Raw genomic sequence first — 15,514 nt, forward strand, 5'->3', positions numbered from 1 at the left:
AAACCTGCATTCACAGTAACAGTTTTGTGGATGTTGCATGAAAAACAAGCTGAATAACTCTTCAAGCATATAGTCCAGCTTGTTTTAGCCTTGGCTTCTGATCATAAGCAAAAAAATGAGATTCTGGATACAAGTCTTGGAAATGAGTTTTAGGTTCACTCTTGGCTTGTGGAGCTCAGAATTATTGAAGAAGCTGATCTTAGAAGTGCTGCTCCTCCACACTGGCAGGTCAGATCACGTGGGTCAGGTGTATCTGATTACCTGCTAGACTCCTCACTATCGAGTTATTCCCGGCACGTACAGCTAGAAGAAAGCCGGGAGGAATCATACATCCTGCCTGGGCTGGATGTGCCTGAGGAACACCACAGGAGGAGCTAAAGAACACGAAGGAAAAACACAAACAGCAGCAAAAAGTTCTGGGAATTGGCTCGAACAAAACAAAATTAAAAATACAAATTTGTCTCTGCTCAAAATAATCTGACATACATAAGCATCCAGTGCAGCTTCTGTTTGTATGTCTCTCAGTCCCTCCACGCTGGTGACTCTTCCTCTTACAAAGTTTACAAATCTAGTGAGTAGACGTGTGAATTGTGTTCCCCAAACTTTTCATGTCTGTTTTTTGTTCTTCTTTATTACCAAAGATCCTTCACATGAAGTGGTTTTTGTTTTGTTTTTTTGAAGTTTTTTGGACGTTTTGCTTTTATTTCATGGTTCAGCCGTGGAAAACAGGAAAGAGGGGGAGAGAGCCACAGCTCGGACTCACGCCCGGTCGCTGAATTTCAGCCGTGAGGCTCAACCAGTGAGCTAACCACCTCTTCACAAAAGCTGTGAGTTAGTTTGAGGCAGAAGTTAATGTGTGATTTCAACAAGTTTGAGACGATAAAATCAGAAAGTGCAGGTGGTAAGAAACAGATTTCCAGGGATCTAAAAATAGCAGCCACCCTGCAAACCATCTGGAAGTGTTCAAAACATAACCACGATCGAGTTAAATCAGGTAAGGCTTTTGAATATTTATGGACTGATTCCCAAAACCTATCGAGCTGCTATGCTAAAAGATTTACATAAACATTTCTGTCTCGTATCTCTAAAGAATTTCCCAAATCTGCCATAAATCAAGTGTAACTCATATGTCATAAACATGGCAGGAGATTAAATGCAATATTTGACAGCGAGTTTCTCTGCATCCCATTATTGGACAGATGACAGAAGCATGCTAGTTGTTTGTTTGTTTGTTTGTTTCCTGTGAAACTAGTAATATAACCAAAAATAATAATGCATCGGTTGACTTGATGACTTGTGTAGGACTTTACAAAACCAAGAAACTAAACTAAGAAATAAAAAACTTCATGTCATGTCAGCTGCAGGTATATATGTCAAAATATAAAATAACTGCAGTATTTCGATCAGAACTTTACTCACAAATTGCACGAGTGAGTTGATCTTAGCACCGTGTTGATATTAAGCATTGGGTGGGTTCACTGAAGTAATATGGACTTAATCGTATGTAATGCAGCTCCTGCAAACTTCTGAACACCGGTGAACGGATAAAAAGAACAAATATAATAACCTCCTACGACGCCTGCTGTGTTCTTACATTTTCTAACTTTGTACACCACATTCATGTCATGTAAAACTGAAATGTTTGCCGCAGTCAGTAGGGTCAAACACCCTGTGTACACAATAACAACAGTTCAGTGCTGGTGAATGCTGGCCAGCTCAAGCTAACATGCCCTGTTGTAGAGCTCTGCCTACCCCCCCTTTGTCTTGGTAAGAGTTGAAACAGGTAATGACAGTGATATGGTGTCTGTCACTGTGATCGCTGATGTGCTGCTGGCTGTAGTGTTTTGATTTTACTGCCACACACATGCACACACACAGATCACAGTTGGCAATCAAATTTTACAGGTTTCGGCCTCGTATTTCTGTCACTCAGCTGTGAGTAAAATTAAAAGTTTATCTGATGTTATCTCAGTCAGTCTGGATTTTAAATCGTTTAGCGTGATAAACAAAGTTGGCAGGAAACACTTCCCACATGGCCGCATTAGCAGGAAGCGCCACCTGTGTGAAGTGTGTGTGTGTGTGTGTGTGTGTTGGAAGGTCAGTTGGGAAATCAAGGCCTGACTTTTCCTGTGCACTTATTGAAAATGTACTACCTCCATTACAAGACTGTCACATATGCTGTAAAAGCCTGGCAGGAGAGATGCAGCTTCCTTCAATACTTTAGGGTAAATTCGCTCTGAAAAGTCCGTTCCTGCAGATTAAACACAAGTGCAAAAAATACGTCATAACATTGACATTAAAACGTCAGCTCAGCATGTTGTTGATCTTTGTAAAGCTAGAATTACTGGTCTGAAGTAACTTTGAGTTATTGTCAGTGATGAATAGCGGTTCCAGCCCTAAAAGTATTTTCACTCTCATTTGACCTTTTTGTACCTTCAATCAAATCCTCGGCGTGTTTGTCCTCCAAAATAAAATACGTGATTAGCAGCAGTAAGAGAATTGACCTAACTGACCTCGCAGCCCCTGAATCCTCCGCCTACTCTTCCTCCTCCTTTTGCTTGCCCTGTCTCCTCTCTTCTTCCTCCTCCACATTAGTTTTCTCCTTGGGAATCTGTCTTAATGCCAGCCATCTGCATTTCTGAGCCTGCAGCTTACCATGTCAGCAAACAATGCTGTTCTTGTGTGAGCAGCACCCAGAATGCTGCATTATCTCTTGCACCACAGTAACATTTAGCCCACGCATGCTCTCCAGCACTCTGGATGCTGTCAGTCATTGATCAGCAACACTATGTGCAAACGAAGAAAACTCCGAGTTTCTAACTTCACCGCTTCTCCTGTTACATCAGATTTTTTTTACAGTGAGGGCTAGAATGTGTAACCCTGCGCTTCCTCTTCTTTAGTTAAACCACAATGAACCCCCAGAAAAGCCTCTGATCCACACTGTAAGCTTCTCACACCAACACGCTGGCTCAGGGCTTAAATTACACTTTGTGAGTCAGATTTTCGTGACTGTGTACTCGCCTAAGTCAAGAGCAAGGACTTCATTTATGCAACAGAGCTGTCTGCATTTGACTTGATGTGCACACAGGACTGTTGCACTAATTCAGACATTGTGTAATGAGGAAGCAGATCCAAACACTTTGGGGAGATTTCCAGGGATGAGAGCTAACACTGGAGGAGAATCTTTATCCCACGTTCGCTCCAGCACACTTTGTGCCTTAGCATCACGACACGATGGAAACTCTACCGCCTTGCTGTGCATTAGACTCCAGGTGCAATTTAATCCCTGCAGCCCAGCAGGAAACCCCAGATTTTCCAGAGAAATCCAGTTACATGCTTTAGACACAGCTTCTCATTTTACCCAGTTTCTAGGTGAACGTGGCGCCCTACGGCGGTGATTCCCAATATTTCTTCATCTGGCCCGTAGCACACTGGACGCAAGGACGTCCTTTCTTTAACAACACCTCTCAGTTTAAATGTGTATATTTGTTTTAAACTGGATCAACCATCCAAAACTATTAGCGTATGTATTAAACCAGTTCGTCTACTGGTTTTAGCAACTGCACCACTTAACCACAGTCACAGATTTCAACCATTATATTTTGGAGAAATGTGGTTACTGTTAGCAGGGTTGAAACTCTCTCATGTCTGACACGTCAGCCCTGTGTTAACCTTCCTTCTCCCACTCACACAGCAAATAAAGGAAACTGAATTTCTTAAAGCTGTGTTTGCAGCTTCCACTGCTTGAGATTATGCAGAACCTGCTACTCAGTATAATCAATAGATGGCTCTCCAAAGCACACATTTCTGCACATGACACAGCAGTGTAATGATTCAGTCAGATATTTCTGGCAAATGAAAACCTCTCCAAGTGAGACAGAGGAGCTATCACACGCAGTCCCAGTTTTAGGTTCACAGCCCACAGACCTCCATCAGTGTGGCGTTAGTGTTGGTATCGATGATACTGATCTGATACTGGTACAAAACCTTAATGTTTTATTGTATTTGAAATTATAGCGTCATAATGATTACAGGACATCAGATTACTTGTTCTTATCACTTAATAATGCAGAATTCATCATATAGAAATAAAAAACCTTGTTGTGCTATTTGAACACCTTGCCTGCAGCACTAAAGGACTCCCTGAGACGTCTGTCTCGCCCTAGCACCACCCGTCCTTCTCCTCCTCCTCCCAATGATAGTTTCTTTCCACTGTGTTCCTGTTAATGATAAACTACAGATTTACCCCAAATGACTAAAATATCGATATTTTAATGTGAGAATCGATTCTAGAACATAAAAGACTGAATCGATATTTTAACATCGATCATTGGTATTTACCATGAATGGCTCACTGCTAATCGCTGGTGTTTAAATGAAATGCTCTTCATTGGCACAGAAGGTTAAATAAAAAAAAGTTTTGCCAAAATAATTCGTTTAACATGTGACATATTAGTAACCATGGCAACAAGACCTTACAATATACATTAATGATTTGCATTGTTTTATTTAAACGTTAGCTAGCTATTTCATTTATGTGCCCATTATGTTCAGCAATTTATTAATTTAATAATTTAATCTCAGCCATAGTTTTCATAATTTCCAGTTTTTTATTCAGCCATTTTAATAATGTATTAATTATTTTAATACAACATGTTGATCATCTCATGCGAAGCTGGCTGGAGGGAAATTCCTGACCAGAAATTGGCTTTAAGATGACTCAACATTTTAAAAGCATAAAACAGACACAAACTGTAAAACTCCACCAGGCTCATTGACCCCGACCAGTTCACACTGGTCTATGGTGCACAGTAAAAGCCAACCCAGTCAAACACTGAATCAGTCCAGTGGTCCCTCCACCCCGCCCCTCTCCTTTGTCCCCTCTCACTCTGCTCCTCTGTACTCCCACAGTTCGCCGTGTGCCGCCCCGTTTCTCCATCCCCCCCACCAATCACGAGGTGATGCCCGGAGGCAGCGTCAACCTGACCTGCGTCGCAGTCGGCGCTCCCATGCCTTACGTCAAGTGGATAAGTGGTGAAGTGGAGCTGACCCGGGAGGATGAGATGCCCATTGGCCGCAATGTTCTGGAGCTCACCAACATCCGCCAATCTGCCAATTACACCTGTGTGGCCATATCCTCCCTGGGCATGATCGAGACTACAGCTCAGATCACAGTCAAGGGTAAGAAATACTCACCTTTGTGGGGGTGGGATGGCGTGTGATATGATCCCGGTGAACAGTGGAGAAAAATTAATTGTGTGACTCTCAGATTTAGTGCTGAAGTTTTCTTAAGTCAAAATGCAGTTCTGCCTGGCGTAATTTGCGCTGGCTTCATGAAGCTCCTGGTCATCATCCAACAGCCTCTTAGATGTTTTTGCAGCGCATACTTTAGGCCCTATTTAACTTGCTGATGTGATCACACATGAAGGAGGTGCGCAGATGTCATCAGTCATCATTAAACCTGGAATACGTGCACCAGATTTCAGATCTTGTCGCATATGGTGCCTTTAAAGGGCAAAAAAAGTCAGTTTTTCTGCTGCAGGGCTGGAGTGGAGCATGTTTTAAACCAAACACTGACCTTTTTCTTAGTATAACAAAGTTTACCTTCCTAAACCTAACCAGCAAGATAAAGGAGAAATAGGGGAGAAGAAAATATGATGCATGTTCACCTGGCTAACAACCAACTCCAAATGTAGATGCTGTCACTATTTAAGAGAGAATTGTTGTCTTCGTAGCACATCGCTGTGCCTTGGTAATGCAAATGCAGATCAATGAATTTGGCTTTGGACAATACTGAGCCTTTGATAAGGATGGCTTTGCCCAGCCCCACTGAGACAGCAGCAGTGAGGTCAAATAAAGTATGCATAAAGCTCCTTACATGCACTCTCTGACAGAACAAATAATATCAATATTTGAACATGTTTGGACAGCTTGGAAAGACGCTGCAGTGCAAAACCTGCATGTCATTTAGTGTTCATTAACAAAGCAAATCCCCAATCCTGTGTGTAATAGCCTCAGCAAAAAGCAGAATATATTAACATAACATAAAGTCAAGTGCCATTTTTCAATTACAGTGTCCATACAGTCGAGGTGGTAATCTAATAGAAAATAAAGATACATTTATGCTTGTTTGAGCAACAAAATCCTTCTTACGTCAGGATTTGTGTTGCTTTAGATTCTGGATGTATTGTGTTATTGATGATGTCTGACTGACAGGAGCAGCAGTGTGAGTGGACTAACACATAGAAAGCTTTCATACAGGACGATCAGCTGAAGAAAAAGCAACAGCAGCAGAAATGTGCTCCTAGTATCTTTGTTATATTGAGAAAATAGGAGCTCGTAGCTCTGCAGCTGTAATCTTTAGTTATCGCAGGTCAAATCAGGTCATTTTAGTTTTTGGTAGAACCAGTTCTAGTTTAGATATGGGACATTTTCTGCAGTTTATAATAAACTTTATAATAGTAGATGTTGACATATTTTGTTACAGCAGGCTCATTGTTTTCTACACTGCTCAAGTAGGAATCTCACATTAAATGTCTTGCATAACATAACTGAGCTCCAGTCATGAAGTTTGTGAAATGTTTGTAATCCAATCAGAAGGGACACTCAGATATGCAGAAAGTCTATGTTAGTATGAAAGTCACTGCTTTATCATGTGGTTTGCTTTTTGGACCTTTGTGTTTTGTATTTGCTTTTCCTTTTCTTCCACTAACTGATTCATTGTGGGTCTTTATCCCTCAGCAATTAAACACTGTTATTATCGTCACCACCTGGGTGGGCAGCTGGGAGCAGGCAGTGTGGACACCCAAGAGTGTGAACTTTCAACTTGATACTATAGGTGTGAAATATTGGACGAGTTTGAATCTGTGACCTTGATGTTGAGTTCAAGTTTTATGAAAATCTTGTGAAGTCACCTGGGTGTTTGAAACTGATATGATAGGTGCATCTACCTATAATCTCAGGTGAGTTCAAATTCCTGTAACCTTGATCTCAAGGTCAGAAGTCGGAGGTCAACTTTTCTGAAAATCTAGTTAATGCAAGAACTAAAATCTCTGATGAATCTTTGAATCTTGGTGACTTCAACCTCAAGGTCAGAACTTGGCTTTTCTAAAAATCATCTGAATGCGATAACTCAAGAACGAAGCAGCAATAATACAGTAATACCAGAGGAGGCTGAGGGGAGGTGTATCTACGAGGAGGCTGAGGGGTTTGTGTCCATCAGTATTTCTTTACTTTCATTTGGCTACTTTTAGGCTAAACGAAAGTACTGTGTTGGGCACGCAGTGCAGTTCTCTGCTGCTGTATCTGATTCAAGGTCTGTGTTTTGCATACAAGTGGTTATTTGAGTTGCTGTTGTCCTTCTGTCAGCTGGAAGCAGTCTGTCCACTCTCCTCTGATCTCTGGCATCAGCAAAGCATTCTTGCCCAGAGGACTGCTGCTCACTGGATACCTTCCACGACCACCTCTTGGTCTCGAGGTGTTTGTGGAAAATCCTTGAAGAGCAGCAATTTCTGAAAAACGCAAACCAGCCCATCTGACACAAGCAACGTTCAAAGTCATTTAAATCACTTTTCTCCCCCTTCCTGATGCTCTGTTTGAACTTTAGTCAGTCAGCTTTACCACGTGTACACGCCTGAATTCAATTCAATTCAATTTTATTTATATAGCGCCAAATCACAACAAAAGTCGCCTCAAGGCGCTTCATAGATACAGAGAAAAACCCAACAATCATATGACCCCCTATGAGCAAGCACTTTGGTGACAGTGGGAAGGAAAAACTCCCTTTTAACAGGAAGAAACCTCCGGCAGAACCAGGCTCAGGGAGGGGCGGGGCCATCTGCTGCGACCGGTTGGGGTGAGAGAAGGAAGACGGGATAAAGACATGCTGTGGAAGAGAGACAGAGGTTAATAACAGATATGATTCAATGCAGAGAGGTCTGTTAATACATAGTGAGTGAGAAAGGTGACTGGAAAGGAAAAACTCAATGCATCATGGGAATCCCCGGCAGCCTACGTCTATTGCAGCATAACTAAGGGAGGATTCAGGGTCACCTGGTCCAGCCCTAACTCAGTTCTAAATGTATTTGGAAGCTTCTGGTTGAGCATTTTGGCCATTTCAGATATAACTGGTAAACACACACACACACACACACACACACACACACACACACACACACACACACACACACACACACACACACACACTTTTTCTATAAAAGTATTCAGTGATATCTTAGACTAACACAGTGGTTCCCAAACGTTTTTTGCTGGGCCCCCCTTAGTTTTACAAGAAAAACGTTCGCTAAAAATCAAGAATGTGGGATCCTGTTTGTCCGTGATCTAAACAGCCCAGCGCTGCTCCTGATGCAGGGAAAACCAACCCTGCAGGGAGACCTACCTCAGCACCTGTGCAGGTGAAACCAAAGGGCAGAAATGCTTCACCATATTTTCTAGTCTTTGGCTTAGAATGAAGTTAGTTTGGAAACATATTCAGCGATGCTTCATCTCCTGCTCTGCGTATGTGTGGGCGCCCCGTGCTAGCAGTGTCCAAGCGTTTTGTTTGGTTTTTTTCCCCCCCTTGTCATACCCCCCCCTCCCCCCGCCTGCAATGGGGCCCCACACTTTGGGAAGGTCTGGACTAACAGCTGGGACATAAAGTCATCTGCAGTGTTTTATAAATGAGGTGAACAATGGGATCATTTTCTGATAGACACGTACAGTTTGGCTTGTTTTGGCAGAGGAGATGCACCCTGCTAATAAGATCAAACAGGTTTCAGTCCCTGCTGCATTAGCTGCACTTTTCAGATCCCGGTCCTATTTTATATACAGTTTGATGAACAAAAATATGAAGCAGCAGCTGGTTGTGTGTGGGAGAAGTTTGATTTCAGGCTATGTGCCAAAGAGCTCTTTAATATGCGCAACAGTTAGATAATAATGATTTTAGCATTTAAACTAAATCATTATTCTTTCCTAATCCTACCTTTTTAAAAAATGGGTTTTCTTTCCACTTCTAGCCAAATAGAAACTAATAAACAGAAAAAAATATAAAGCCAGTGTTTCCACATCTTATATAAACCCCAGTGCCCTGGCTGAAAGTCCAGTGTAGGTACTGTGCCGTGAATCTGTCTTTACATAAATGGTCACACTCGTACCTCTGCTGCTCTGATAGGACTTTTCTTTAAAAATAATAAATTGGCTTTTGTTTGGATCACTTGTGTCAGTAAAATTTGCCACTTCCTCCGTAGCTGTGTTCCTGTAACAGTGGCTCCAGGGGCCTCAAGTCTCTCCTAGTCTGGTTTTCCTGTTGAAACCAGGTGAAAGCTGTGAATTTGCAGTGTTGGTGAAAATATACAAACAGTAGCATGAGAAAAGTGCACAGGAGGGATTGTTGTACACATCACAGTAGAAACTACTTTCAGCATTAAAACAATATTTGTTTTAAAAAGAAAAAATGAGAGCAGCAGCCCCACATGACACACTGAAGCCATACAGTAGAAACAGACGTTAGGAAAATGTCTCCAGATAGCAGTCAGAAATCATTTTCAAGCACTCGAGGTGACAGACAGATCTCATCAGCAGATCTCATTTTTAAAAAGCTGTGCTTTTACTTTTATTTGCTTTTCATAAACTGAAGCTCTTAGAGCTTGTTTTTCAGAGGGAACTGTATCAGATATTGTGGCAACAGATGATGGGAACTGCATGAGGAGCAACGGCTTCATTCTGTCTCAGCCTGCTGGGGTTCACGCGCTTGTAAAGAAGAAGAAGGGCTTGGCTGCATTGCATGAAAATGAGGCAGATGTCAGGACTGGAGCAGCAGAGCTAAAAGCCTGTGGTTGCACTGGTTTCATCCCAAAAGGCAACCCGTGAGCTTTTCTGCACCCCGCTGCTCTGCTTTGGACCAGCTCACAGATTCACAGGGTTGAGCTCAAAGTCCCAACTGCCACCATGTGTTTCTAATCCAGGCTGTTTTTATTTCTCTTTGTCAAACTTCATATTCAGTATAACACTTCATTTGATACAGAATGAGCTGACTGAGTGACAACAACAAAGCAAGAGAATAATTATAATTAATAAAGTCTTTGATACGATAGCTTCATTATTTCTTGCCTCTGATCTTTTACCATTTTCTATTTGTTAGATGGTTGAGTAGATTTATTGAATTGAGTTGGCCGTCACTACTTTGGAAGATGCTTTGCTTCGTGCAAATCTGTAACAAAATGAAGATAATAACTTAAGAAGTATTTTAGGACTAGAAAATATTGTAATTCAAGTGGTCTTAGAAGCACAAACTCCGGCCTGTGTCTGCAGGTCATGTCAGTCATATAGTATATTTTATAAAGTGTGGAAAAAAGTACAATGTTTTAGGAAAAGAGCAAGATTACCACAAGGTTCAAATCCTGAGTGAAGCCACACTTTAGCATTGACTCCTCTGCAGGGAGGTGATTAAAACAAAAAAAGCCGCAGGAGAAGAAGCAGAACCGAGGAGCAGCTAAAGTTTCAGGCCAAATACAATTTACTGTGTCTGTGGATGAACCGCCTGCCTGCATTTTGCTGTTACGATCTCCACAGACAGCTGAACTCTGCAATCAGCGGACCCACTGCAGCCGGCACATCTCACCTGACACAAGCGCTATGTATGAATGCAGCTAATAAACATGCCCGTCCACATGTTGTAACAGTCATTATGGTTTTACACACACATATAAGTTTAATCTACAGAGCAGTGATGGGATTTCTTTCCTCCCTTCTATGAGAAAATGCAACTTATCTTATATCCTGTTAAAATCCAGGCTCTGCTGTGTGGCTGCATTAAGTAGATGCACTTCTGATGATCTGCAGCTCAGGTCTGGATGACTATAGATGGATTTACATAGGAGGACATGCAGCCATCTGCTTGGCAACATAATACTGGCCCGGTGCAGATCAGGAAAGGACAGAAGCAAGCTGAATAATAATGAAGTGTTAGATTGGCAATGTTGAACAGCTCTGTGTACCCGGCATCAGCGGGTGACTTTCCTGACGGAGAGGAAGAATAATGTAGATGGAGAAAGTAGAGAAACGTGTTTTTCTGACTCGGTCTGTCTCTGCTTTCTGACAGCTCTTCCCAAGATGCCCACTTCCCTCACTGTGACAGAAACCACGGCTACCAGCGTCACCCTGACTTGGGACTCCGGCAACCCAGAACCTGTGTCCTACTATGTTATTCAGTATCGTGCCAAATTGTCTGAGAACGGTTTCCAGGAAGTAGATGGTGTCGCCACAACCCGCTACAGCATTGGTGGCCTCAGCCCCTTCTCTGAATACGAGTTTCGTGTCATGGCTGTGAACAACGTTGGCCGGGGTCCTCCCAGCAGCATCGTGGACACCCGTACAAGTGAGCAAGCACCCTCATCACCACCTCTTCATGTCCAGGCACGCATGCTGAGCTCCAGCACCATGCTGGTCCAGTGGGAGCCTCCCGAAGAGCCCAATGGCCAAATCCGGGGCTATCGGGTCTACTACAGCTCAGATCACGATGCCCCGCTCAGCGCCTGGCAGAAGCACAACACAGATGACAGCCATTTCACCACCATCTCAGGCCTGGCAACAGATATCACCTACAGCCTGAGGGTGCTGGGCTTCACCTCAGTGGGAGATGGGCCTCCGTCTGACACTCTACAGATCAAAACCAGGCAGGGAGGTGAGAACATGCTCACTACATCACTGCAGAGCAATGTATCCTAAGCAGCGTGCGCCTGGCTCAGATTATTGGTGAGGTGAAAGTTATTCAGATCATTTACTGTGTGCACGTGTTAGCAAACGCTGCCTGCTGTTGCATAAGCAAGTTACAACTCGAGCATTTACGTCCTCTTAAACACTTCTTCACATTAATAATCAGCTCTTTGTCTCAAACAACATTTGTGTTCCATAATGTGCTGTTTGGTAAAATTATATTTCAGGTCTCGTTGCAGTTTTGATGGCTGTGCCAGTTCATGAAGCATCTCGTGATTGAGATGCATTTAGAAAAAAAAATCACACCCATTTTCACTCATCAGGCTTTTTTTTTGAAAATCAGGTTGGGATATTCTCCAAAGTTCTCCTTCCTCACATGTAGCACACAGCAGGAAATGCTCCGCTTCAGCTCCATTGGTGGTGCTTGGAATATTTCACCCTGGACAGAGGGAGCCAGAGGCAGTGCACTCGCCACCCACTCGCTCATTAGCAGTGAATGGACTGAGCTGCCGTATTAGCTGCGCCGCTCCCACGTCGGCACAGTCCGGCATCACAGTGACGTTGTAGTAGAGAGCTAGAAGATTAAAGACCAGCTGAGTTAGGCTGCACGTGTCTGTGCAGAGACTCGTGCTTTATATTGCTAACTGTCAGTTTTGAATCTTTGGTGTGAGGCAAAGTTTTGTTCTGAAAACAGTTGCTGTCACTTTGGACTCCAGCATCACAGGGTGATACTAGTTATGAATGAATGAAAGATACAGTAGTGCACTCTTTTTGTTATAACTAGTAATAATAGAAAGTCTGGCATTGAGGTAATCTTGGTCTCTTGTGATTTTTAGGATTAAAAAAATAACGAAATCACATTTGCATTATATTTATTTTTATAAGAAGAGATGTCAGCGTCAGGTTGCTGTCAGGCAGCCCAGACGTTTGTACAAGCCCGCACTAAGAGCAGGGTAAAGCCAGCCTGAGCTTGTGGTAAATGTGGGCATAAACCTCACTGTTACCAGCACAACTGCGCAGAATTCATTTCTGGCTCGCATCGTTTTCTTTGCTAAGGCTGCACCTGCCTTATGTTCAAGGACGGGCTGGTGTTTTAGTCACAGACAGCATCTTTTACAGTGAGCTATGCCTGACAGGACAAAACATGGCGCCATACCCGGGCTGCAAATGAAATGAGTTCAGGACTCTCACAGGCTGACACAAGATATTTCAACTTAAATACTTTTTTCATTGTCTAGAATTTTAACTTCTTTGAGTTTAACTCTATTGTTACAGGGCTTGGAACATGCTTATTAAACCTCTTTGCATACATATAGCTCTTGCTTCCAAGAATTTACTGATTCGTGGCAGGTGCTGGTTTTCTATACTTTGTTGGCATAATTTCACCCGGAAATGTAGCGATGACTCTTTGTACATGTATGAAAGCAGTGCAGGAAGAGCCTGAGTTGTTGGCACATCTATTCATGATGTGAATAGATGTGCCAACAGGATTTTACCTACCTGGCTGTTCGAAACAACAAATGTGGATTTTCCTGGCAGGGGCAGGTCCTCGCCCAGCTTTGCTTTACTCCTCTACTTTCTTACACTTTGTGTTTCCATCTTAACACATCTTTTTGTTTCCTCCTGCAGTTCCAGCTCAGCCGTCTGACTTTGACGGTGAGGCTGAGCTAGACTCACGCATCATGCTGTCATGGCTTTGGCCTGTCCAGGAACCCATCATTAGCTTTGAACTGGTGTACTGGGAAGCCAACAATCCCACAGACAAGGTAAATACCACCTTAGAAATCTTTTCTTTCCACTGAGATGTTGCTTGTAAAATCTTTATTGGCTATGAGCTATGCTGTGCTTCAGGCTGTGTATTTGCATTAATGTCTTTTTAGTAAGTTCAAAGTGTCTGCACTTTATTCAGGTTTGATAAATGTCATCACATCACGAACACTTCTTGCTGTGATTTATCCACGAGGAGATCTGGGTGATTTTATGCCACAGTCTCCATTAGAGCTGCGTGTCGTCACTGATTTCTAGAATCAATTTGATTCTGATTCACAAGGTCCCGAATCGATTTGATTTGAATCTGGGAAATTTTGCATCAGACAGTCAGAAATATTATAATTCTGATCATGCATCAGCACATTTCCATATTTTATATCTATAAAAAGGAAGCTGACACTTGCGAGACTTTATCAAAGCTGTGAGCGTCACAGCAGACGCCTCTGTGTCAAAGTCGCTGAGGATAAAACACAGAAAAACATGAAGGTGATTTTCCTGGTCTGGGATTTATAAAAATATTCTGCAGTAGATCAAAAACAGAAAAAAACCATCAACACATGAACATTACCTGATGCTGCTGAAGTGAAGCAGAGCAAAGTTACAGAGGTTTGATTAGACACACAGCTGAGCGTTTTGCAATTTTGCATAATTTTAAAAAGTTTAAATTTGTTCAGTGTTGAACGGCAGAAATGAGGCTTTGTTTTCAGAAGTAAGTAAAAGGAAAAAACAGCGGCCGACAGGCTGCAAACAACGGTAGACTTGTGTTTAACAAGCAAGCGAATAATGCAGAAAACAGATTTTTAAGAAACTGTTCAGTACAGAGAGAGAGAGAGAGAGAGAGAGCTGTGCATGAAGTGAGATTTCATCCTGGTGGAAGCAAAACAGCAAAAGTCAGAGTGAGTTCATGACGATGTTTATGTGAAGCTTAGTTTGGATCTTCTTTTGCTGCTGGTTCAGTCAATATTGTTTGGAGAGAGATCAAACTAACAGCTTTAGAATCAGCGCAAAAAGGGCGTGAACACAAAGCGCCGCTGAAACATCAGAATCAGCGAGCCGTCGGCTTTCAGCCCCGACCGTGTCCGTGCCGTCGGTGAGAAAGTCACATCTCACTGATCCTGATCCGTCGGCGGGTCGAGCTTTGTGTTTACGTCTTTGTGCAGAATCCGTGTTCCTGCTCTCTTTTTTAGCTGTTTGGTGGTTGTTGAAAGTTTGTGAGGTTTAACCTAATTTATATAAAAAAATCGATTCAGGATTTTAATGAATCGATATCACGTTATCCAAGCCAGAATCGATTTTAATCGATAAATCGATAATCAAAACCCAGTCTCCATATTTTTGAAGCTACTGGAGTTGGAGGGGTTTTGCTGTAATTTGGATGTATTACAAAAACAGAGCTTGGATGAGCTGATGGCTGTTGTGCATCAAGAACTACACTGTCTGTGGTGTGATGCACCTCCTCCACTACAAAAACAAGAAAAAAGTCCCTCCTATGATTCCCCTAATATGATGTCATTGACAGGTTTTTCAGTAGTTGTGGGTGTTTCCCACAGACACAGGCTTAAATCACACAGGTTCATATTACGAGCCCTAAACAACACCAGCGTTTATCTCAGGAAGAAAAATATGCCAACCAGCAAACTCCAAGAACAGCTGCCTGTTGCCCAAAATCTCTGCATTAAGTAACTGAGAAAGATTTAAGGCACACGAGAAACAGTCATGGCAGTAACGAAAAGTTACAATCATTTGGTCACATATTGCATCGAATCATAAACCTTATTGTTCGTGCAATATTGTTTTTCTAAAGTGTACGTGTGAAGAGAGAGAAGCTGCGACAAACTGCAGCGTATTCAGGGCTGAAACAGTGAGAGCAGAGCTGTGGGTGGAGAGGTGACAGCTTTGCTTGGCCACTGTACAAGGCAAGCATGCTGAAAAGAGCTCCACTTCTCTTTACTGCACCAGCTCGTCAATGTTACAAGGAGCTTGGCAGGTAGGCTGCTCGGCCTCCTCGAGAAGCTCCAGGCTTTGTCTGCTG

At 42.6% G+C, this 15,514-nt stretch overlaps 1 protein-coding gene across 15 annotated transcripts in view; it reads left to right on the forward strand.

The window, feature by feature from the left end:
* ptprfa (protein tyrosine phosphatase receptor type Fa) overlaps window positions 1–15,514 on the forward strand; it is a 340,154-nt gene that overhangs the window by 209,181 nt on the left and 115,459 nt on the right. For all 15 annotated transcript variants that reach the window (XM_040030501.1, XM_040030485.1, XM_040030531.1 and 12 more), the window contains 3 exons: window positions 4,912–5,181; window positions 11,099–11,680; window positions 13,342–13,478. In XM_040030501.1, the coding sequence (XP_039886435.1) occupies window positions 4,912–5,181; window positions 11,099–11,680; window positions 13,342–13,478 (989 nt within the window). The remainder of the gene's footprint in view (window positions 1–4,911; window positions 5,182–11,098; window positions 11,681–13,341; window positions 13,479–15,514) is intronic.

The sequence above is a fragment of the Simochromis diagramma genome, unplaced genomic scaffold, assembly GCF_900408965.1.
Source record: "Simochromis diagramma unplaced genomic scaffold, fSimDia1.1 OVJJ01000334.1, whole genome shotgun sequence".
Taxonomy (NCBI): Eukaryota; Metazoa; Chordata; class Actinopteri; order Cichliformes; family Cichlidae; genus Simochromis; species Simochromis diagramma.